This window comes from Panthera tigris, chromosome C2, assembly GCF_018350195.1.
Source record: "Panthera tigris isolate Pti1 chromosome C2, P.tigris_Pti1_mat1.1, whole genome shotgun sequence".
NCBI classification, from domain to species: Eukaryota; Metazoa; Chordata; class Mammalia; order Carnivora; family Felidae; genus Panthera; species Panthera tigris.
Genome location: NC_056668.1, coordinates 93,195,768 through 93,220,609, shown reverse-complemented (window position 1 = coordinate 93,220,609; position 24,842 = coordinate 93,195,768). Strand labels below are relative to the sequence as shown.

General features: G+C 40.8%; 1 protein-coding gene across 8 annotated transcripts in view; it reads left to right on the top strand.

Moving 5' to 3' along the window:
- The window catches only part of FNDC3B (fibronectin type III domain containing 3B), a 434,559-nt gene that overhangs the window by 134,762 nt on the left and 274,955 nt on the right, over nucleotides 1–24,842 (top strand). For 6 of the 8 annotated variants that reach the window (XR_006222068.1, XM_042998607.1, XM_042998606.1 and 3 more), the window contains exon 3: nucleotides 14,876–14,951. Coding sequence is in view for 5 of the 8 variants with exons in the window: in XM_042998607.1 (XP_042854541.1) it covers nucleotides 14,876–14,951 (76 nt within the window). In the remaining 3 variants the exon portion in view is untranslated. Of the gene's footprint in view, nucleotides 1–2,617; nucleotides 4,719–14,875; nucleotides 14,952–19,160; nucleotides 19,476–24,842 lie in introns of those variants that run through there. The other 2 variants (XM_042998608.1, XM_042998610.1) reach the window with 2 other exon arrangements.

Here is a 24,842-nt window from a genome sequence, read left to right as displayed (position 1 = left end):
AATCTTGCTTTTCAGTCTCCAAGAATTGAGGCTTCCTTAAATACTTATTGAAATAGAATCTTTTCAAAGCAGACTTTTCCTGGTTATTACCTAGATGGGGCATTTCGTACCATTTCTGTATTAACTTTCTCCTTGGATAAGATTAAATATGATAGTTTTCCGACCTCTAATGTCTATTTTCTTTTGCAAATGTGTATGTGTCATGTTAAATGTGACGTGACAGCCATTGCTGTATCACACAGTGCAGTAAAAATAATATATATACACACACAGAGGAAGCAAAGATCCATCTGCATGTGTTAAGACATATGTTTGCATATAGCCATTTTCATGTTGGCAGACTTTTCTCTTTTTTGTTCAAATGATTGATTTTAAAAGTAAGATTATATAGAAATGATATATACAAGACAATAGTGAGTAAGCTGCATAAAATTAGTAACATGAATCTTTACGTTCCAAATGCTTATGTAAAAATTAAACAGCCTACCGAGAAGCCAGTTGCTCAAGTGACAACAGTATTGTAACTAGGTTACAATTCTGGGTTTAGCTACCTTCAGACTCCATTTATTTCCCCATTTAAATTGGGGTTGGCCAGAATTAGGTGCCTCTTAGTAATTTTCCAGCCAGCTCTACGTTTCGAATAAACTGAAGCTGAACTGTAGTGGGCCTCCAGAAAAAACAGAATTCGTGTGCCATTTTCGTGTTCATTCCTACGTCGCTATTGCTTCTCTGCCCTGGGCCTTTTTCCTTAATAGGCGACCATCAGATCAGATCATTGCTGGAAGGGAATGTGTTTTATGGGCAGCAGGTGTGTTTGGCGTGATCATTAATTGGAATAATTTGACCCTGCCTCTCCTGGATCCACTCTTTATTGCCCATTTTTTGCTCCTTGCGGTAGAGTAGGTGTGCGTTTGGATAAAGTGGACAGCCTCCATTTAGAAAATTCCTTTGCTAAGGGTTTCTGCTTGGCAAATAATTGGGCTGTTAAATGGAGACAGCACAGAGCTGGAGCGGACTGTCTAGCTTTGGGGGCAGGTTGACGAGAAAGTATATATGTCAGTAAAGCTGTCATCAGGGTTCCATTGCTATTATTTTCAAGACATGGAAATTAAATCATGTGAGCCAAACTTTAGATTTGGAGAGTAACGGACTTGCGCTTGTTACCTAGTTATGTTATATGACTTAATTTTTAAGAGGTATCGTTAAAATGTTCTTGTGTTTTCTGAGTAGTTAGAAAAATTCAGCACCGACTGAAGTGTGTTACTACTTCAGACAGAAATTTCTTTGGTCTTTGTGGGAATGTTGAGTTCTAGCTTATGGGAGAAACTGTGACACACTGAAGCATGTGCTTTGCTCAGCGATGTTGTTCGGTAGCTGAACCAGCCAGAGTTGTGTACCTCATACATCTGTCCTGATTTCACCGTTTTACTTTTTGTTTTGCATTGTCAGAATGGGCCTGTTTGAGACCCATCTTTCTTCTCCTTACCTTGCAAAAAGTCCATATGAAGAGTATCTTTTTGGAATGACTGTTCTGTTGATGATTTATTTGGTGACTTCAGTCATGACTGAAAATAAAAGTAATATAAAATGTGAATATACTAGGAATTATGAAGGAATGGCAGCCATAGGTTTCTTTTGGGGGTTGTGATGGGAAATCAGACCTTAGGCTTATGTATACCCTGTCTGTGAATAATACCTATTTTAAAGACCCAGGGAATCCACTGAGGGTGGAGTTGGGTGATAGAGGACATTATCCCTTAATAGGTGGGGGTTCACATCCAATTTACTTCTCAGGAGTCTCCATTGTCTCTTATTTATTTATTTAGTTTTTTAGAGAGAGTGAGCTCATGAGCTAGGGAGGAGCAGAGGGAGAGGGAAAAGAGAGAGAATCTTAAGCAGCTTCCATGCTCAGTGTGGAGTCTGATTAGGGACTCCATTTACAACCCTGGGATCCTGACCTGAGCCGAAACCAAGAGCTGGACGCTCAACGGACTGAGCCACCCAGGCGCTCCCATGTTCTCATTTTTAAAGTCGTTTCCTCAGGGTCAGGCACTGAAGAGTTTTCCCATTTTTTTATTGGCGGCCTTTGCACATCACTGCTTCTTCAAGCTGCCTTGGGACTTCGAAGAGCCTCTCTTCGGGAGACCAGAAGGTAGGCACTACATACACCAGCTTTACATGCTCCGCCTTTGGACCGGAGCTTTGTTACAGAGGCTCCTTCTGTATTGATTACTCCAACACTAAGGGGCAAGTATGGGATAAAAGATTCTGTAAGTTTGCCTTTTCCAGAGATTTCAGTGCCTTAACAGTGTAAAAGATTCATTAAAGGTCAGATATTTGACATTGAAAGAATTCTGAGTATCTGAGTTTTTGGCATTTACTTCAATCTTAAATGTTACTTTGTAAGCTTACTGATCACCAGAAGGCTTTTGGTCTCCACTATGGTGGAGTGGATCTTTCTTAGTGGGCCGTCTGTTGAATTGTTGGAAACAATGGCTTTTGATATTTTGATTTCTTTGTTCCCTTTGTGCTGGAGGAGGGGGGTGAATGATAACTGCCTGAGGGCTTCTTAGGTGCCCGGGGGAGTTGGTGCTAGGGGCTTACATACATCGTTTTCATCCAGTAATCATACACCCTGTAAGGTGCTGATCATTTTTCCAGACAGAACTGGTGGCAAAAAAGGTTCAGTACCTGCAGCTGGATTTGAACCCATTTAGAACCTACCTTTCGAAAAGGGTGTAGAGTTGCTTGGGTTAGGGATGTCTCATTGTCTTCTTGTTCAGGTAAACAGTTGGGAGAGACCTGGGACCAGTTTTACCTGATAGTCCATGATAAAGTTCATTGGGAAGAGTATTCCTGTTATCTTATATGATGATGTTCACACGAGCTCTGGAAGGTGGCAGTGATTCTGGGCCTAGAGCTTCTGAAGCTTGCAGGCCACGTGGTAGTGGTGGTGTCTTAGGCTGGAGGAGGAGTTGGGAGTGAAGTCATCTTAGGCCCAGGTCACCAGAGCCCCTCCCTTTCTTTCCTTAGGGGGATAGTTTTTTCCCTGAGATTTGCAGCAGAGGCGTGGTTCCCTCTGGGGTCACAGCTGTGGAGAGAGACAGTGGTGACCAAAGAAGGGAAGCAGGGGTTCCTTGTCCCTAGGAGCAAGGAGATGACCTTTTTGTCTGCCCTCTTTTCCTCCCAAACCCGGCCTTTCGTTTTCATTCAAAAATTACATCACCCCAGAGGCACGGTTTTTTTGTGTCTGAAGAAATCTAACAACTTCTTGTAAGACTCGAATCTATTACATTGTTTGTTTTTCATTCTGAATCTATGATTGTTTCTCTTAACTGAGGTCGAAACTGCAAGCGCAAAACACCCCAAGTTTATTCTTCAAGGAGAAAGAAAAGGGCCACTTTGCTCCGTGAGCATTCCTTAGATCTCTCACCTCTGCTTACTCTGATTCTCAGGGGGAATACAGAATGAAGTGTCATGCCGTATTTGTACCACGAGCCACGAAACGGCACCCATTTGCTTGCCAGTTCCTCGTTTTCTTTGTTTCAGATTGATGAAGGGCTGCTTGGACTTAGTCTCTCCTCAAGATGTTAATTATATGTTTCAAAATCATGTGTTCTGTTAAAAATCACTTACGCATAGCCTTGGAAAGAAAACTGGAGGCAGGGAGTTGCTTCAGGGGTGCAGAATATTGTTTTGGGCCTTGGGAAATAAATCTTAAGAGTTAGTTCATTTACCACCAAGACATATTTAGTCAGTGTATATAAACAAAAGAAGTCACAGTGTGCCTGGACATTATTTGTCCCAGATGGAGTTTAAACTTGGCTCATTATACTGCACTGATGTCATGGTGCATAAACTGGCCCCGAATTAGAGCCGCGCATTGAATCTGCTGTGTACTTGTATGTGCTGAGGGCGGGTGAGGAGGAGGGGAGGGGCCGGCTGGAAAATCTTTGTCACATTTTTCCTCCGTTGTCTGCAGAGACTAGTGTCAGTCCTGAATTTGGACTTGGTGCAGAATGAGGGAAGAATTGGAATAATCTGTTCATTTGTACAGATCGGTATGTGTATGCACTCGGGGATATCATTATTCCAAGACTAAGAGTACAAATGCTCTGAGCTTTCCAACAGTTGCTTACAAAGCTCTGATATTAAGATCTAGAAAGGAAAATCTTAAAGAATTTTTGAAGAGCGTTTTTCAGTCTGTTTGTCTTGAAACCTTAAATCTGGACAGTTTCTTTAAACTTTTTAATGGTTTTAAGTATCCAGCTGTATAATTCTGTTTCCCTGGAATGTATGGTGGATAACCTCTCAAGCTACTTGCTTAAGTGTTTAAAAAGGCAAATGCCTGATGCTCCTTGGAGAATGTGGCCAAGTTTAATTCTTCCTGTGTGTTTTGAGAAGGCAGCTTGTGGGTCAGAGAAGGGTCTTCTGGAGTTCTGAGCAGTTAATAGGAAATTTCCACATACTGTGGTGTTACTTTATTACTTTTTATTGCTGACTTTCATTATGATAATCTTAATTAGATGCATTTCCAAGTAATTCAAACCATTTTGTAGGCGTAAAGGGCTTAGATTTCAGAACTTCTGTGAATGGATTCCAAAGTCCCTGTTATTGCCTGAATCCACGGAAACTGAACAGACACCGGAATTCAAATGAGTTGGGAGGTGAATTTTTAAGGAAAGCCAGAATGTTTCTCAAACAAAATCTGGTCAGAGGTGAGAATTGGCTGGTTTTAGATTTTCTTTTTTTTGAGAAGATTAAATGCAGATTCAGTTAAAAAAATTATATATATATATTTATATAGTATATATTAATATATATTATATTTATATATTAATATATACTATATAAATATATTATATTTTATATTTATAAAATATAATAAAATTATTATATAATAAAATATATAATATATATTATATATAATAAATATTTATTATTTATTATAAATATTATATAATAAAATATATAATATATATTATATAATAAAATATATAATATAAAATTTTATATTTATAAAATATATTGTATTTTATAATATATAAATATAATTATATATTTATATATAAATATATTAATATATTAATATATATTATGTATATTTATATATATATATTTTTTCTTCAGAGGCCACATTTTTTTCTTAGAGGTTTGTTACTGGTAGAAATTTGAAGACAAGAGGAATTAATAGTTATTTATTGAGTACATATTATGTGTAAGCCTTGTACCAGGGCTGCATTAGGGTTGCTCTTTTCCTTAAGTGCACATAATATGAGGTATTATCTCTCGTGTGTGTGTGTGTGTGTGTGTGTGTGTGTGTGTGTGTGTATGAGTGAGGAAATACAGGGCTAGAAAGGTTAAGTGCCTTGTGTAGCAGAGTGGGACTCAAGTGCCATCTATCTGGTTTGCTCTTCTCACTGTGCAGCTTGGTTTTCTTGGCTGATTTTTTAAAATGAACTGAAATTAAAATAAGATGAGCAGAGAGTGACTTAACTACTCAGTGTTTACACGCTAGCATGTTATTTAGAAGACAGTTGTGGCCTGAGTTCCATTTCATTTTACCTCACCATACAGTATGGCAGGAAAAGACACTTAAACGTGTAGAAGAAGTATGTGCCATTGTATATTTATTTTTTTAATCTAAAATTTCTTAAGATTGGTTTATCTAATTTAAAGATGGCATTGTAGGTGTGATATGGTTTTATCTAAAATTCTGAGTCCTTAACTTATTCTTCAAAACTTTTTGTGGATGTACAGTACGCTGAAAGGCAAACTTTAACTTCAAGATTTAAAAAGTGAATGGACTAGTGTGAAATGGAATTCTTTAGGAATCAGCAAGTAGATGTTTTGGGGAGATGATTCACTTTGGGCCCTTGAATCCTAATTCTGTTTCCCAATATCCTACCAGTCCTACTTGTCCTTTTCTTTTCTTTGTTTTTTTTTTTTTTAATTTTTTAATGTTTATGTATTTTTGACAGAGAGAGAGACAGAGCATGAGCTGGGGAGGGGCAGAGAGAGAGGGAGACACAGAATCCGAAGCCGGGTCCAGGCTCTGAGCTGTCAGCACAGAGCCCGACATGGGGCTCGAACTCAGACCATGAGATCATGACCTGAGCCGAAGTCAGACGCTCAACTGACTGAGCCACCCTGGCGCTCCTGTAGTCCTTTTCTTGTGGTGCGAAAACCCACCAAAAATGTGGCAGGTGGATGCCTTATCTACTGTGACTGCCTGGTGAGGTGACTGGAAATAAAGGAAAGGAATACCAGGTGGCTGTTGAATGCTCTTGGGCTTAGCTTTTTAGAGCAAAAGCCAAGAACCCAAAGCGAAGAAATAAAGGACAGAAAAAGTTGAGGAGGGAGGAGGCACAAGACGGGCGGACGATGGATGCCCAGCAGTGAGAGCAGGGTAGACACGGAAGTGGCAGCATCACAGAGGACAGAACTAGAGTGATGGGAAGTAGGAAAAACTAAAGTAGCTCTGGATTGCAAAACCATAGACCTTACTACACCTCCATGATCTTAAAAAATTCGGTGTTGGTAAAGAGATGGGGCTGAACGTGTCTGCGGCAGAGCCCGTGACCTGGCTAGCCGTATTTAAACGCTAAACCAGCAATTGTTTTTGAAAACTTCAACTTTGAACAGCCTAATCCCTGAATGATGTCCCAGGTGGATGTTTCATTAACCTCTTTACTGGTCTCCATGTGCCCAGCGTCTCCCATATCAGTTTGAGGTCCCCACACGTGTTGGGGTTGTCTAGTAACGTTGCTTTCCCATTGGGGGGTTCTGCTCACAGGGTAAAATCCAGACTTGTAAGTGGAAGAACAAAGACTTTCCCTAGGTGGTCCTGCTCTGCAGTCTCGCCTTTACGCCTCTGTTCCCTGCATGTGTCATTATGGCCACTTCGGAATTCTAAACACATCCTGCCATCCAGGCCTCCGTGCATTTGCTTGTGTGATTGGTCTTTTGATTATCCAGTTGCAGTCTCTCGCTCCCGCTTTAATATCACTCCCAACTTAACTTTCCCTGATTTCTCAATGCTTCCTTCAGTTTCCATAGCTCTTTGTAGCAAATAGTCTGATTTTATTACAGTTCATTGCATTTTCTACCCTTGCACCCACACACAAAGAGGACGTCCTCTTTCTCGTCTTGGCATCATCCGTACTTTACAACATGCCTGGCACATGGTAACTACTCAGCAAGTAAATGCTTTCCAAAAATCAAGGCTTCAATAATAGCATTGAGCATTGATGTTAACTAAGTGTCATTGATGGAAAGTCAAGGGCTGAATAAGTGATAACATGCTGTGGAGTGGTGGGGAGGTGAAGTCCTCTCTGTTCCGTAAAATCCTTCCAAATCCCTAGAATAGGACTTCTTTGAATTCATTTCTGATTTTATGTTAGTGGGCATAAGATACCAGGCAATAGGAGTGCCAATTTTAGACAATTGAAAACACATAAGTAATATAGAAAAGTTAGCTCTGTCATTAGAATATTTAATGACAAAATATTGGGCACTGATTTCCTGTCAGAAGGATGAGAATTCCCCTTGGGCGCATTATTTCTTGATTATATCTTAGTGGGGGAAGAACAGTGTTCAATGAATGACATGGCCAACATTGAAATAGGCTTAAAAATATTAGAATCTTGGGAATATAGGCAGTTAAATCTGTTTCTTCACTGAACTGGCCTTGAGATTTTTTTTTCTTTTTAATGTTTATTTATATTTGAGAGAGAGAGAGAGAGAGACCGTGCAAGGGGGGGGGGGGGCGAGGTGGGCAGAGAGAGAGGGAGACACAGAATCCGAAGCAGGCTCCAGGCTCTGAGCTGTCAGCACAGAGCCCCATGTGGTGATCAAACTCACAAACTGTGAGATCATGACCTGAGCTGAAGTCGGAAGCTCAACCAACTGAGCCACCCAGAGGCCGCTGGCCTTGAGATTCTGATAGTAGAGTTGTTTGTTTAGGTTCAATGCGTTGCTTACCAGACTTGCATGACATGAATTATTACCACATCAGTGTGGGTCACATTGCTCTTTCTCTGCCGATCAAAACTAGACATAAGGTGGCTGGATCTAAATGGTGGGGGACATTTTCGATTCCGTGTGCAAAAAGCACATGGTAGGGCTGGTTAGTGAAAAGTGGTCTGAACTGCCTATTCGCCCTCAGTGTGGTCGGAACCCAGCCTGTGGACATGGGGTGCATGGATGGAATTGAGGGGGAGAAAGGGGTTGTATCTCACCTGATGGACATTTTTGAAAAGGATTAACCCCGAAGTAGTGATGACAAGAATCACATTTTGTTCTCAGTGAACATAATTTTCAACAAAGGAAGAAGCGTTCTATTTTTTGGCACTGAAAAACTGGGTGAAAAACTTGTTTATTAAAGTGAAAGAAAATTATTTAAGTAAACATCATGGTGCTTCAAATACTCAAGAATATATGGTGGCTGTTACTTTTAGCTAGGGAAAAACTATACTTAAGCGTACATAGAATTTTGGTCTTTTATATTCTTGAGTTTTATCTTGAAAGTCCTCTAGTTGAAACCTTAGATTCTGGCATTTGTGGCCCTCTTAAAAGAGGCTTTTAACCTAGTTTTGGCCATCTATATTACATTTTGCATTTTTTCCATTTAAGTTAAGGCTATATTTTTATTCTTAGCAAACAGCAGCTCTTTTTGTAATAGAATCTCTTTATTCAAGGCAGTATACAATTAAAGAGAGGAGGAATGTATGACTTCTTACAAGCTGCCATTGTATTCTCTTTATAGCCCTTACCACTATCTATAAAGGTTTTATTTTTGCTTAAACACTACCCACCCTCCACCTCTCCTCATCCCATTAAGTTCTGTTTGTCAGCCTGAGGTGGGCAGAACTTCGTATTGTCTAAGGCTCTATTCCACAATGCCTAGAGGAATGCCCAACCCATTCTGGCCACTCATTGCTACTTGCTAAATTAATAGAGATACAGTAGTAATTTTTCTGAGGACACTTGTTTTGTGAAATGGACTTACTGAACTCTTGAATGTATATGTTTTCAGCAGGCACTGGCATGATTTCAGTGTATAAAAGTGTCCTCCTTGGTTTGATTTCTCTTCCCTTGGTTACCTGTTAATCCATTCCTGCCTTTTTTTTTCTTTTTGGTTAATCACAGATGACTTTGGGAAACATAGAAGCTGTGGTACAATCTTTCCAGGAGTCCTCTTTTATTTTTCTTATGCCTCCTCTTGGCCCATGAGAAGTGGCATCTAGTGATTGTGATACTCTGTCATTAGCTCATTGGTTCATCTTAGGATTCTAGGGGAATTCAAGGACTTGACAAGGGCTTTCTGAGAATAAATCTTGTTCACTATAAAAACAACTGTTTGTTGTTAGGTAAGGGTTTCCAACTGCCATTTTGGGCAGTTTCTAACTGCTATATTGGCTCTGGCTCAGGGAGTGGGCTTAGATTTCCTAGAACAGAACTTGTCCTCAGAACATGTCTCGGAGACACGCCTTTGACCCAGTTAAGTGAGTTCTCTCCTTATAGCTATTTATTAAAGTGTAAAGCATCTTCATGAAGAATTGACTTTGTGAAGCCCATGGCTATCAGAGCAGGGAATGCATGTGTTAGAAGAGAAGAGCGTGCATTTTGGTCAGATGGGGCTGGATTCCAGTGCTAACTCTGTCATTTTGTAGTTTTGTGACTTTAGACAAGTTTCTTACCTTTCTTCAGCCTCAGTTTCCCCATCTGTATAATTTGGTTAGTAATACCTACCTGGCAGACCACAGGGCTTTAATAATAACTGTTTATGTAATTATCGAAAAAAAGCTGTTAAAAAGGCTTGATAAAGTAACCTGCATCATGCTGAGTTAATTTTAGAGCTATGTAGTGGTCTGATGAGGAGGCCAACTTTTGAACCTGCCATTCTTTGAAGAAATCAAACTATTAAAAATTTTGGAACATTGGAGAATTCTTGCTCCTTGCTTTAAATGGAACAAGTCCAGGGGTGCCTGGCTGGTTCAGTCCATAGAGCTTGCGACTCTTGATCGCGAGGTTGTAAGTTCAAGCCCCACGTTGGGTATTAAAATCTTTAAAAAAGAAAAAATTAACTGAACAAGTCCTAAAGCTCAGGAAGAAAAAAAAACAAGACTATTTGTCATATCAGTGTTACAGACCAAGCCCCAGCTTCACATCCCGTGCAAGTCCCTGTGCCTTGACCCAGTGTGTAAGTACTTTTGGAGGCTTCCTGGTCTTACATGTTTTTTTTCCTGCCAGCTTTGGATTCAGGTTTCAGGTAGGACAGCTGCGCAGATGAGGCAGTCAGTACTCTCCTATTATCTTCTAGTACATTTCTATTTTACCTGTCACATTTTAATCTTAGGACATTTTCTTTGTGTCTATTATTCCCACAAAGATAATTATTGGTTATTTGCAGCTCATCTTTTCCCTTTTCCTGATTCGGAGCCAAGAGAGGGGACGCAGAAAATAAATGATGCCTACTTTTCGGTTTGTTTGAGGCCAGCTCTGGTCTCTAGGCCAGACACCAGGGTCTCAAAGGTGGATTGATGGATGGTTTGGGCCTTCCAGGGTCTGGGTGGAGCTTTGCCAGGATTTCTCTAGAGTTTGGGAATCTGGAGGGAGGGAGGGAGGGAGGGAGAGAGAGAGAGATAATTCAGAAAAAAAAGCGCTGCTATTCCTCTCATGTAGTCAGAAGTCATTTTTCCAAAGTTATTTGATATTCTTGGATAGAATCCTTCCTTACATGGAACTCTCCTGCAGCTTTTAGGTTATATCATTTTTTTCTGCCTAAAAATATCTGTCGAATAATCATAAATGCTGGCTCCAAGTGTGGAGTGTTCATTTATACATAAAACTGCTAATAGTAAGTAAGACCAGCCTCATAGAGATGGCAAGTGGAGAAAGCATCAGAAATGAAATGGGATGCCCTCTCCTAGCACAGTTTATATCTTGATTGTCTGGGTACTGGATTTGTAAGGAAGCTGCAAATGTAATGTCCCATCTTGGGTCAGTGAGTACCATTCTCCAGCAGAGGCTTTTGTCGTGGACACATCACATGGCAGTGACCGGTCAGGGGGCTGGTCATTTTTTATTTGAGGCGTACATTGGGAATTTGCCTCCAGGAATAGTCTTAGATACTATTGATCTGGTTAACCAGCCACCCACAGTTTAAATTGCAGAAGTAGCTTTCCTTTTCCTCATCTACTGGGTAAGAAGCCTAGTTAGATTTATACCTTTTAAGGAAAGATCTGTTAACACCTGTTTCAGTAGTCTTGTTAGGCAAAGCTTTGTCATGATGCTCTGTAGCCTTTTAGTGAATAATACTAATTCTGCCTCTTGTTTTATTGTTGGAAGATTTTAGAAGAATGGTCACTTATTTTTCATTGATTTTTGACAAACATGCCTCTGGTTATCTTGGGCTGCTTGGTTCCTGTAGCCCTGATTTGAGACTCATCTGATGAAGCAAGCATAGCCTGAAGTATGCTCTTGTGATTTGATTAACATGGTTCTATTTTAATATCTCTGGGGACAAAGAATATATCAGTGGTGAAAATCTCTCTCTCTCTCTCTCTCTCTCTCTCTCTCTCTCTTTTCCTCCTCTGACAAGACACAGAATGCAGCACGAATTGTTTTAATGCTGACTTTGGAAAAGCAGGAAATTCTTAGTGGACAAAAAATGATGAGGTTTGGGCAGTGATAGGATGTTTTACGTTATGCATTTCTGAGAACTTGTAATAGTTATGTCTATCTGCTTTGTGGCTAGAGAGAGAAAGGGGGGAGGGAGGGAGAGAGGGAGGGGGGGGGAGAGAGAGAGAGAGAGAGAGAGAGACAGAGAGAGAGAGACACACTGCTATGATAGGAAAGGTTAAGTGCCAGGGAGCCTGCCAGGATGTGACTCACGCTCCTCAAGGCTGGGTGATGCAAGACAAGGCTGCTGCTGTCTCATTCATGTCTGTTGTCAGAGACAGGTCCCCGGGCACTGGTGTGTGTCAAAACTTTTTTTTTTAATCTCTCCTTTATTGACAGTGAAAACAGCAAAGTGGTCAGTTGGCCTCAGGATCATAAAATGCCTCCTTTTATAATAACTCCATGCCATGATGAATACGGTTTGCTCCAATAATGACTTTTGCTCTAAGAAAAATTGATATTGGGACACAGGTGATTTGCCTGGTTTCTGAGGTAACTTGGTAGATTATAATCTGGTTGCCATAGCAACCCAGCAGCAGGGAAAATTACAGGGACTAAACATTTGAAGAGTGGTATTTTAGTAGGATGCTTAAAAGCTCTTTGCCTATCATCTTTCTCCCTGAAGAAGCAGGGTGAGGGTCAGGAATTGGCCTCCGTAAGCAGAGAAGGGATGGCATAAATGGCTTTTGGAGGCTGGGTGCCTCAGGGCCATTCTTTGAATTGTGGCCTGGTGTCAGTGACCGCCAAGGAACCGTTACACTCTTCATGCAATGTGATAAGCAGGTAATGTGACAGAATCTGGACCATACCCCAATTCAGAAATCCCTTTTCTTGCCCGGGACTTTCCATAATACTGGTGAAGTGTACTTTGAGAACCGGCATTCGGGACATGTTGTCTGACAGTTTTGAGAGTGGTGGAAGAGAGTACGTGAATCGGGGATTGTCAGAGAATATCTGGGGCAGAGTCTTGGTGTCCTTTGATTTTTTTTTTTTTTTTTTTCCTCCAACTAACTAATTCTACAGGCATGTAGTATACGTCTTATCCCGAGAGGTTCCACATAAGCAAATGGATTCTGCTGTATTACAGTGATGTTGGAATTGGTCTAAGGACTTTTAAAAAGACCTAGGGAACTTTCTTTGTTGGAGTGTCTTTTTGTATTCCATTGTAGTCGAGTTATGTCCTATGTTTATGTGAAAATAAAGTTAAATCAAAACTATTTTCATGTTAAGAATGACTTTAAAAGCTCAGTTTCAAGAAAGCAATTGAAATGTTTTAATCTCTCTATGGAGATCTGAAGGGATTTCCTTTTGAGTTCTTAAAATGGCACAGTGTGTTTACATTGGTGAGAATTTGAATACTTAAGACTGAAAGATTATTGACACAGTTACCGTACAGGAAAAATAAATTGCCTTGAAACCACCGTTATAATTCAAGATAATGAGAAGCACCAGGGATGAAACTTGGACTGCTTTTCCCTGAATGATCTTGTTTTCTCCAGCTAATGTATTTCCTGATTTAAATAATTACAATATCCCAGCAGTGTCTTCTGTGGGGAATTATTAGAAGAAGGAAAATACATGGATATTAAAGGTTTAGTTTTTAAAGATCAAACAGCTTTGATCTCAAACATTTTTACCAAACATAAATTATGGTACATACAGTAAATAATGTTATCTTTTTAGGGTGAACATTATGAAAGCTTAATTTCTAAGTTAAAATAATTGTTTGCGATCGTTTTTCCTTTATGTTTTCAGACTTTCATTCCTTAAATAGAAATGGTTATCAAGCACATACTCTATGCCAGGTACAGTTTTGAATACTTCTTTTATGCCAGGCCTTGTATTTCTAGAGCCAATGTTAAAGAAAGAAGGACAGACCCTAAAATAATGGCTTAATTAATTGCAGTTGTAAATTCTAGGAAGGAGAAGTGTAGGTGTGTGTGTGTGTGTGTGTGTGTGTGTGTGTGTGTGTGTGCGCGCGCGCGCGCGCGAGACCATATGGTGGGAGACCCAACCTGTCCTGAGAGGCAAATGCCACTTTTCTTTGGTTTGGTTTGGGTTTTTTTTTAGATTTTATTTTTAAGTAATCTCTACGCCCAACGTGGGGCTCAAACCCACAACCCCAAGATCAAGAGTAACAACCCTCCACCGGCTGAGCCAGCCAGGTGCCCCAGCAGACGATACTTCTTAAGCTGACAAGAATGAATAGGCATTAGGTGGTCAGGCAAGGAGTAAGGTGGGTGGTAGGCAGTGAAGGACGACAGGAAGATTATTACAGGCAGAGGGAACGGTATGCTTGATGGTTTCAATGCAGGGAGGGACAAGGCTTGCCCCGAGAGCTAGAAGATGAATATGACCCTGACATCCTTTCAGTTTCCAGAAATGTACAGTAATTATTTTAATAGTGTTAATCTTGCACATGATGATTTTCAAGTACAGGTTTTAAGCTTGGATTACATCTTTTAATTTGTATTTAGATATAAATTAGTGATTTTTTTTTTCTTTTGTTACCTAAAGGAACTAGATTAGAGCTAAAACTGTAAGGCTCTTGAAAGAACATACTTTGCCATTGCTGTGCTTGGTCTAGTCTTGGAAGTTGTCTGCTAATATTAAATATTTATGTTCACTGACATTTAGATAATAGACTTAAAGATTTGAGAGTTTGAGGCTGATTTGTGATATTATTCATTTATTTTATAGTGTGTATCATTATTTCTAGATCTTCCAAACATTTTTCTTATAAATTGCTTTCTTTGTTTACACAGTGGAATCCTATAACCCAGGTCAGTAATGGACACTTGGGAACAGTGTACAATAGTGTTTAGGCCAGAACTATATTTCTCTGTGCCATTTTCCTTTATAAGTATAGTTTCTGGTCTTTTTTCTTCTTTATCTGTTGTTTCTAAATTAGTGAAAGAAAAGAAGGAATTGTGTGAAAGAAAAAAAATTGAGTTTTTAGGGTACATAACATCATAAACAACACGGGAGAATTCACTTAGCTAAATTCAAATGCACGTACTTCTCCCCCTTAAATTTGAACCAGGTCTAAGACGTATCCTAAGTTTTGTGTTTATACAGGATTCCGTGCCACATACTTCCTGTCTAGTACATAAATTCAAGTAATAAAACCGTTGAAGAGAAACCCCAGATGCTCTAGTATTAAATTGAAATTAATGTGTTATTTTGGCAGGTCATTCTCGTTCAAGTTAATCCAGGTGAGACTTTTACAATAAGAGCGGAGGATGGAACGCTTCAGTGCATTCAAGGTAAGGAAGTTTCTGTAAGCCTTGTAATCAGAGGGGTTTCTCCTTTATTTATTGTTTTAAGGAAGTAAAGTTTTTCTTTGTGTCTGCATGTTCTTTTCCAGAAGTAAAATTTATCTTGGATTTTTTAAAAACTTTTTTATCCTTCTGTAAAATAGGGTCTCCTTACTGCTGACGCAGGCCTGTGATGTGTAAGGGACAAAATCAAAATGCCTCTGGTATTCTGTTGGCTTTTACGTGAATTGATTTAACTTGGGAAAGCTTGCAGTATGTTAATATATTATGGAATTTGGAAAATGTTGAGGTTTTGAAAGACTTTAAATTCTCAGCTGAGAACACGAACTTGTTCAAAGTAGATAAAAATTTCAAATATATATTGTGATGCTAACCAGATGATGTTTTTAGAGGTAAAGTCTGTATGAAGTGTCTGTTATTTGCTACTGATTAACAGAGGACTCTAAAATTTAGTGGCATAAGACAACAACGTTGATCATCTCACAGTTTTTGTGGGTCAGGGATTTAGGCACAGTTTCACTGTGTCCCACGGCCCCAGGCCTCTCAAGATGCTGAAATACAGGTGGGGGCTAGAGCCAGTCATTGGGAGGCATGGCTAAGGGTCAGTCTGTTTCCAGGCTGGCTTGAGTGGTTGTTGGCAAGATCTAGGTTTTTGTGGGCTATTGGCGGGAGGCTTCACTCAGTTCCTCGCTAAGTGGCTTCTGCACGTGGCAGCTGGCTTCATCAGAGCAGCAACTAGAGGGCAAGAGGGCAGTACTAGGTCCCGCCCACTCGAGAAAGGGAATTGCACAGGGTGGGAGCACTGGCAGGAGGGAATCATTGGAGGCTCTTTAAGAGCTGCTCGCCCCGGTCTTCCCTCTGCCCCTAGTAAATTATGTTCCTCCATATGCAAAATACTCCCTTGCAAGTTCTCTGTTACAGCATCAACCCCGAGTCCAGAATCTTGTCATCTAAGTAAGTTCCAGGTGTAGGGTGACACTCCTTGGGTGTAGTTCTTTCAGTACAGCTCCTAGAGCATTTCATTTAATTTCTAGTTGTGTAAGACAATGCCTCCTCTCTATAGTTCACTTTGGAAAGAAGTGACTTAGGTAGAGTTCCGTGTGGGAAGCTCAATCCAGATCTGTAGTTTGCCTGTAAACTCTACCGTGTGGGAGGACACTGTTTGTGACAGCTCTTCTTGGCAGTGATTGGGATTGTAGGGATTTGCCTGTAATGGCAAATTCAATACTAGGTTATTGGCTGGACTAGAATCTGACCAGAGGCCTTATTTTTAATTTCTGGACTTGTTCACCAGTATATAAATGAATGAAGGGAAATGCCCTTTAGTTTTAGTTTCCCATAATGAGCTGCATGGAAAAAGGGTGGTTTTTCTATTGCTTTGTTTAATAGCAGAGCATGCTGCTTTGTGGTTTTGCTACTTGGTTTTGTACCTATGAGAACAAAATTTAGGGAAAAAAAACCTTCTACTTTTGGAGAAATGAGTGTATTTTCAAAGATTCAAGCCTAATGAATTTTAATTGCAGTTAATCTGAAATGACTTAACCATTCTATTAATGATTTTTACCGATTGCATTTCTCTGACCATTATGTTCCTGAAATTGATCTTTGGTGTTCTAAAGCATTTAAAAACTGAATCTAGGCTTTGGTGATGAACCATACAAAGAAACTTCAGGTAAAAGAAGAAAGGAAATAAATACATTAAAATAGTATGAGATACAGAATCTTCTATGTACTTATAATTCTGTAATAAACAGATACTGTCAACAAATAAAACCTCAAGATCCACTGTCTTTAAAAAAAAATCACTCTAGAAAAATTCGGTAAAAAGTCATTTCACCTACATAGAACGAACCCAGTATTTTCAGTTCAGTAAGAAAGCATTTGAGCTTCTGGTCATGGTCACATTGGAGCCCCATGAATTAATTGGCAGGTAGACTGTGTTCCTCTACAACTCGAGTGTGTGCAATATAATCTATAAAAAGCAAATTGCTGAGTAGATCAACATATATGAAATCCACTCTTTTGTGCCACCTGCTTTTATTGTTCTGTGTCTAAAGTCTGTGCATGCATGCATGCATGCATGCCTGTGTGTGTGTGTGTGTGTGTGTGTGTGTGTGTGCGTGCGCTCACGCGCGCGCGTGCTCATCTAGTTAGCATCTCCCCCACTTTTTTTTTTTTTTTAGTTCATGTCAGTAACTGGTATACTCTGCCGGGAACGTTGCAAGTATATCACTCTGTTCACAATTGGAGCATTGTATTTATTCATGATGATACTTGGAGATAAGTGACATTAACACCTCTTCCAGTGATTTCAGAAATGCCTTTGACAAAAGCAGAGTTTTGGAGCCATTTATCTTTGGCTTCCCCAGCCTTCCTATCCTTTGCTCTCTTCTGAACCCCCAGCTGCTATGGTTATCTACTTGTGGGGCATGGTGGTACCTGGCCCAATTAATTGAAATGACACAGGATGTGAGAGACCAGGAGAGGGAACCAAGTGGTTGGGTAGGGCTTGGGAAGCCCTGGGGCAGCAGGATGAACTGCAGGAGCTGAAAGGAACCAGGAGCTGAAAGGAACCTGGAGTCCAGACCCAGGAGCTGTCACTGTTGTATAATAGACGGTCCCTGAGCGTCCCCCACAAATAAGCCTTCTGTCGAGTTCCAGTGTGAGTGAATGCTTCACTCCACGTGGGTAGAGCATATCAACACAGAATGTGGGTATGAGCACTATATTTGTAAATTCCAACACAAATTGTAACATTTTTATCCTTTCACTGCAATCTACATCCCTGTTGTTGCTAATACTTATTTAGTTCTCAGGCTAGGCTTTGTATTCTCTCATTTAATGGATATGATAGTATACATAAGGCTGAGGCTCATGCAGGTTAATTTAAATACACAAGATTCAAAAGAGGCAGAGTTGAGTTTTCACCCCTTGTATGTCTGATTGGAGAGCATGAGCTCCTTATTGCCTTGCTCCGTGGCTTTACATCAGGGAGCCGCAGTAGTAGGACTCCGTTCCCTTTGGGCATGTGACAAGAGCAAGGTAGGTTTCTGTTCTAAAATAACAGGATTCTGGGTAGGATACCAGGATGAGTACTCAGATGGCCAGGATGAAGTACAGGTGGTTTGCAGAGCAAAAGCATGTGGTAGAGACTGGGTCTATGGAAGAAGACAGACGTCCTGCTAATGGAGCTAAGAGCAGAGAGTGTGACACAGGAGTACTGATTTAGAATTCCTGAAATTGTTTCTGCCCAAAGTTAGGACTGGGCCCAGAGTTGGGTTGGGCTGAGCCAGGTGGGGCTTCCAGTTCCAACTGCTGTAAGAGGAGGGGGTATTAGGGGAGAGGACCAGTAATGCGGGAGGCAGCTTCTCTTGGTTACCTTTTAAAGACCTAGTAGGAAAAGATCTGAAAAGGAATTTTATTGTAATGGGGGGCTTCTGAAAGAAGTGTTTGCATTTTGCTAGAGATTGAAATGAAGAGAATAAAGTTCTAGTTGTGGTCTTTCAACAGCAGCCGGCAGGTGGGGAGGTGGTTTTTTGGGGGTGTTTGAGAGGGTGTTGGTTGTGGCCTTTCTGGAAAGTTTGAAGTCATAACTATTGCTTATACCACGGTTGAAACTGGCAGCTTAGTAACTTTGCTATTTCAACACTACTATTTCAGCGGGTTAGGGATTGCTGTTGGGAGTGGAGGGGATTAGGGGTAGGGAGCGCGGTTGGTTGTGAGGCTTTCCTGGAAACTCTGAAATTACACCATATGACGTCAACCTTCTTTACTTGAGTTTGTTAGCCTACTGATTTTCTCTATAGGACATTTATGACATCACTAGAAAGACACCAGAAGCTCATTGTGATGCCACGAAAAGGCAGTTTGCTGAGTCAAAGCAAATCAATATAAAGAATATGGTTACTCGGGGGGAAAACAAGACTTTGTTTTCATGAGAATGTCCTTGGTGATAATGAAGGAAGAAAAACACAGGAAACGTACAATTTGCTGTGAAAGCAAATTCATTTCTAATGGAATATTTCTCAATATTTTCCATGGAGCATGAATCATAGGTCTTGAAGGGGCCACAAAAGGTCATAGTTTATTCTCACTTGGAGGCAGCAATGTACCTATGGCACCCTAGACAAAAGATTTTTCTTTCTTAGGCCAGATGAAAGTATAAAGAGCCAATTGTCAGGGGGAAAAGCAATCAATATGAAGTCTTGCCTTTGCTTAAATTCAGGAATTAATAGAGGGCAGCTGCGGGTCTCTCCTATTATTTTCATATCCATGTCTGGGCTGAGGTGCTGGCATCGCAGCCTTCCTTCCTGTCCACACATGCCATCTTTTTATCTGGGCCATTTCTCTGTTCTCTGTAAAATCCTGCAGCCAAAACAAATACTCTACTTCCTTTAGGGCTCTGGGTCTGTCTCCTCCAGGAGCCCTACTGGACCACTCCATTCCATTATGACCTCTGCATTCCTGGAGGAGCAGGTAGAGGTGGCATTGCCTGGAACAGCCTGATGATCTGTGGGTACCTTTCTTTCTTTAGCTCTTGAATTAGACTGTGAACTCAGTCGTGACCCAGTGTCCTCACCCTACCTGCCAGCCGCACAGCCTCTTTTAAGGGACTTTTTAAAAATGCTTTTATTATTTGTATGTGAGAGAGAGAGAGCGAGCACATGAGTAGGGTAAGGGCAAAGAGAGGGGGAGACGGAAGATCTGAAGTAGGCTCTGCACTGAGAGCAGAACGCCAGACACGGGGCTCGAACTCAAACTGTGAGATCATGACCTGAGCTGAAGCAGGATGCTCAACCGACTGAGTCACCCAGGTGCCCCAGCAGCCTCTTAGTAATTATTATTATTATTATTTTTTTAAATTTTTTTTAACGTTTATTTATTTTTGAGACAGAGAGAGACAGAGCATGAGCGGGGGAGGGTCAGAGAGAGAGGGAGACACAGAATCGGAAGCAGGCTCCAGGCTCTGAGCTGTCAGCACAGAGCCCGATGCGGGGCTCGAACTCACGGACCGTGAGATCATGACCTGAGCTGAAGTCGGACGCTTAACCGACCAAGCCACCCAGGCGCCCCAACCTCTTAGTAATTATTAACTAGATCCTTGACTGGCTCTGGCATCCCATTAGGTGTGATGATTTTTTAAAATGTTATTATTGTGCTGGGAGCTTAAAAATGTTTAGTTCAATACTTTTTGTGGTCTCTAATGTCTCTGTAGAAGGACGTCCACTTTTCAAAAATGTTGGATCATTGAAGCTAATCAGTTTCCTTTAGAGAAACATGTTTAGAATCTCAAGTACTTTCATACAATATATTACAACTTCAGTTTTTATTTGTGTTTTAAGACTTATATACAAGTCGTGAGCCTGAAGAAAACAGGTGGATGTCATGGTGATAGGAGAAAAGACAGATTAAAGTAAAATGCTTGGGAAGCACCATTAATTTAATAAAGAATACTATTTAGAGATAACCCAATTGTTAATGTTTTCTGCCCAAAATAACTTAGATGCCTTTTACACATGCGGTTTACTCCACTCACTTGTGTCCAGGGAGTTGAGACTGTGAAACGACAGCAGAACGTGTGGTAGGAGGTGAACAGGAGACCCCTGCTCCGACATGGCTGTAACTTGGCTGCCATCAGAGTATGGAACGTTCCCTCCCCTACTTATTCTCTGCAAGCCTTCTTCAGTTCTGTGTCTCATTCTCCTCCTGCTCCACTGAGTGTGGGAACTGTCTCATTGATGAACACCACGCTCTGCTCGGGGGCTCCGTGAATGACACCATTGAGAGCAGTTCCACATTTCTGAATCTCCTCGATTGTCTCCCACCCCCCTCCCATCCTTGTATGATTCAGCACCCAGACCGCCACAGGGACTTTAATGTTACTTTTTTTTTTTTTTTTTAAATTCCCTCATTTGGTGCCTTAAGTGCATTTATTAGACTTGTTTGGCACATTAAAACACTGACCTGTCATTCTTGTTAGGAATTTTATGACAGGTCCAAGGGGACTCTCGCTGTCTCTTGCTTTGTGTATCGAGAAACGACATGAGTGGTGTCAGAGCTGGGGTTTACAAGTTGAGGCAGACTATAATTTCACAAGCAAAGCATCTATATGGTCTACTCCTTTAAAGCAGACTCTGCATATAAATGAGAAATTCTTGTTTTACTGGCTTAGAACCAAGGGAGAAGACCTGTGACAAGTGAAGTCGGTCTTCTGAGGTTGATTGAACCCTTGCCTTGGCTTACATCTGCAAACAAGCTTTTCATCAAAAATATTTGCGTGGTTTGAGAGTGAAATTAATTTTATGTGAGTGCCTTACTTCTGAATCTTTGCAAACTTTCATTACATTGAACACGTAATTGTTATTGGACTGTGTTTATTTGTAGAATGTATTATATATAAGTGGAAATTTTTTTTTTCTTATTATAAGACTAGGATTTTGAGAGCCACTTTTCTGTGTGAGAAACTGCCTTAAAAACGCATTTCTTTCTCAATAGGGGCATGGGGAACGTGGGGCGGGGGGCGGTTTGTGAGTGATCGCTTATCTGAAATGTTACGTGAAGAGTTAGGCCTCACTTGAAAATCTTTTAGAATTGCCGAGACTAGCCCCAGTGTCCTGCGTGTCTTTCTGATTGATCCCAAACTGTATTCGGTGAGGGAGGGTTCACAGTCCTTCAGTGAGGTTCTAAGCTGGGAAGGTCTGAGTTTCTAGGAAAACTTGGACTTGCTCCATCAGCTTGCCAGTCCATCGTATAGCTCTTAGATGTCAGCTTCCGGACAAAGCGGTTTTGCCTGTGTGTGTGTGTGTGTGTGTGTGTGTGTGTGTGTGTGTGTGTGTGATATTGGTCAAAAATAACTGTTAGCATTTTGGAGTATACCCGATCTCTGAAATGTTTGGGAGCTTTACTTTGAACGTGATGATTTGGCTTTGCTGTCATACATAGACGTGCACAGACATATGTTGTGAACGGGCATTCCATAAGGGGACCTGCTAGGCCTCCTTCAGACCATAGCTTGCTTCCATAGCAACTGGAAGTTGACCAGTAGGGTTGTCTCTGCAAGGGCTGGCAAGTATTGATGGGCCTAGAGGAGAAAGTCCAGGTCATGGAAGGGGTAGGAGGAAGGTCTGTGATCGTCCATGCAGCTGTCATCATGCCGGGATTGAGTAATGTCATGAGACTCGGTTGCATCAGTGCCAAACTATGTCGCTTCCCAAGAGGTGTAAAGTCCGTCTCCACGGAGGTACCCAGTGTATCTGCTTCTTTCTGTCCTTCTTCTGCCCTTGCCAGTTATCTCGATTGTTTACATCTGTTCTTACATTTACACAGTTAAGACAAAAACTTCACCTAACGTTCCATCGTCAGACTTTCTTTGGCCTTTTTTTCTCCAAGGAAAGTTTTGTGATTTGATTAGTTAGCAGTTATAAGGAGGATGTTCTAAGAGGAAGGGCTATGTAGTGTGATCCCTGGTTGTTTGCTAGCGAATGCTTAATCTCTTAGCCTCAGTTTTTCTCTCTGAAAGTGGGGATGATACTAATACCTATCCAATACAGTTGTGAGATAATCCATCATAAGGGCCTTCATCACCACCACCACCACCACCACCACCACCACCACCACCACCACCATTATCTAGCAATATACACAGGTTTGCTGACCTTTTTTTGTTCTAAGGAGATGTCATGATAAATTGTGTGCAGGGACTTGATTAGCTGACTCCTGGAAATCAGTGGAAGGTCTAGCCTTCATTTTACTGCCTACTTACTCTAGCCTTGCTTTCGTGGGGTTGATGGTGATGGCAACAGATCAGACGTTTCTGACAAACGTTTATGGGAATGTATGTATTGTTCAGACGTAGGTTGTGGAGAAGACCACGGGCCCGCTGTTCCACTCATTTAAAGTAAGCTCTGCTGTAGTTCAAGCCTCAGCTGTTGCTTTTCTTGGGGGTAATAAATAGTTAACTCTCAGAGCATGCCTGAGCAGCCATATTCAGACAGGCCTGTAAAGCAGTTCCTCTGGGTATGCCTTGCCTTTTACATTTCAATTAAATCCCATGCTACTTTCAAATAAAATAAAATGTATTTATCTAAGTAGACACCACACCCAACGTGGGTCTGGCACCCCTGACCCTGAGATCAAGAGTTATGTTGCTGTACCACTGAGCCAGGCAGGCATCCCAAATTTCATGCTACTTTTAATCTTTATTTTGTGTGTCCTCCTTTTAGGCAGTACCGAAGGGCTGTAAGGCATATGGGTAGATCTTTATGGGCTTTGGAGTGAGATTACCTGGCTTAGAAATTCCTTGCATCTTGTAGATCATAAAATCAGTTACTTCTCTATTCCTCTGTTTTCCTATCTGTGGAATAGGAATGACAGTATCCATCTTGAAGGGTTACCCTGAGGATCAAATGACATACTGTGTAGAAAGCACTTAGCTTCTGGGTCATTGTAAGGTTCCAATAAATAAGAACTATGTTAGGCCCCCAGTTTCCATTATGGCCAGACATTGAATAACTCTTCATTTTTGTTACCTGCCATTTTAAAGTATTCCAGGAAAACCCATGTGAACTTGTGTGATTGGCTAGGATTCATTCTTTCTTTCTTTCTTTCTCTTTCTTTCTTTCTTTCCTTCTTTCTTTCTTTCTTTCTTTATATTTTTTTATTAAAATTTTTTTAATGTTTATTTGGGGGGGGGGGTACACAGCACACAAGCAGGGGAAAGGCAGAGAAAGAGGGAGACACAGAATCCGAAGCAGGCTGCAGGCTCTGAACTGTCAGCACAGAGCCCGATGTGGGGCTTGAACCCAGGAGCCGTGAGATCATGGCCTGAGTTGAAGTCGGACACTTAACTGACTGGGCCACCCAGGCGCCCCTGGTTAGGATTTTTTAGATGTCTTCACATGCTCCAAAATAACACATTCAAAAATTTTACGATGGGAATTTGGCTTGTGTGCCCTTTTGCCTTTCAGACTTGTTAAACAATGGTTAAAATGCCATTTCTGAAGGTACCACTGCTTGGAGTTGCTTAAATGTCGCAGTTCTTTGGATGTCTGATAATTCAGAAGAGCAAATGGTGTCCCATTACCTCACTTGTCTGCCACATTTTATTTCACAGCTTGTAGTCTTTTGGGTCTTGCTTTTTTCTTTCTGTAGTTTTTACTCTTACAACTTGAAACGGAAACTGTCATGTCGGAAGTGTCTTCAAAAGAAACTGTAAAGGGTTCTTCAAAGGGTAGGGTTCTCAAGACCAGGGATCAGATCTGGTGATCTGTGTATCCCAGTGCCTTTCCAGCACCTGCTAGGCATTCGGAATAAAGAATGTCATTTACTAATAAACTGCTAAAAATCCATGTCAAAGTGATGGGAAAATTCTGAGTTAATTCACAGAGATTCTTTTTCCTTTTTGTTTGTTATTGTACTTAATTATATGTGCTCTTAGTTTTTCAAATTAAGATAATGAATGAAGGGAAGAGTGCTTTTCAGAAACACCCAGCCCTTCTGACAAAGTCCATTAGGTATATGGGTTAGGTCCACTTATCTGTAAAAAGGGTGAAGGAATGATTATTCATTCTTCTGGTAATTTGTTTCCTTTTGTGGGGAGGAGGCTGGGAACATCTCGGAAAATATTTTTAAGGCTCTTTAATAGTAAAAGACCAACTTTATTTTTTGTGTTATTAGCAAATATTTTCATGTAGATTACTCATTAATGTTTTATAAATGTCTTCGTGTGGTTAAAAATTACCGCATTTATCTGCAGGAGTCAACTCTCAAACTCTGTGTCACACCCAGGAATAGATAGAGTACACTTTTAGTTGCAAATGAGTCTGGTCACTGCATTAAATGGAGTAATTTTTCTCTTTGTCTACCGCCATTGTGGTCTAA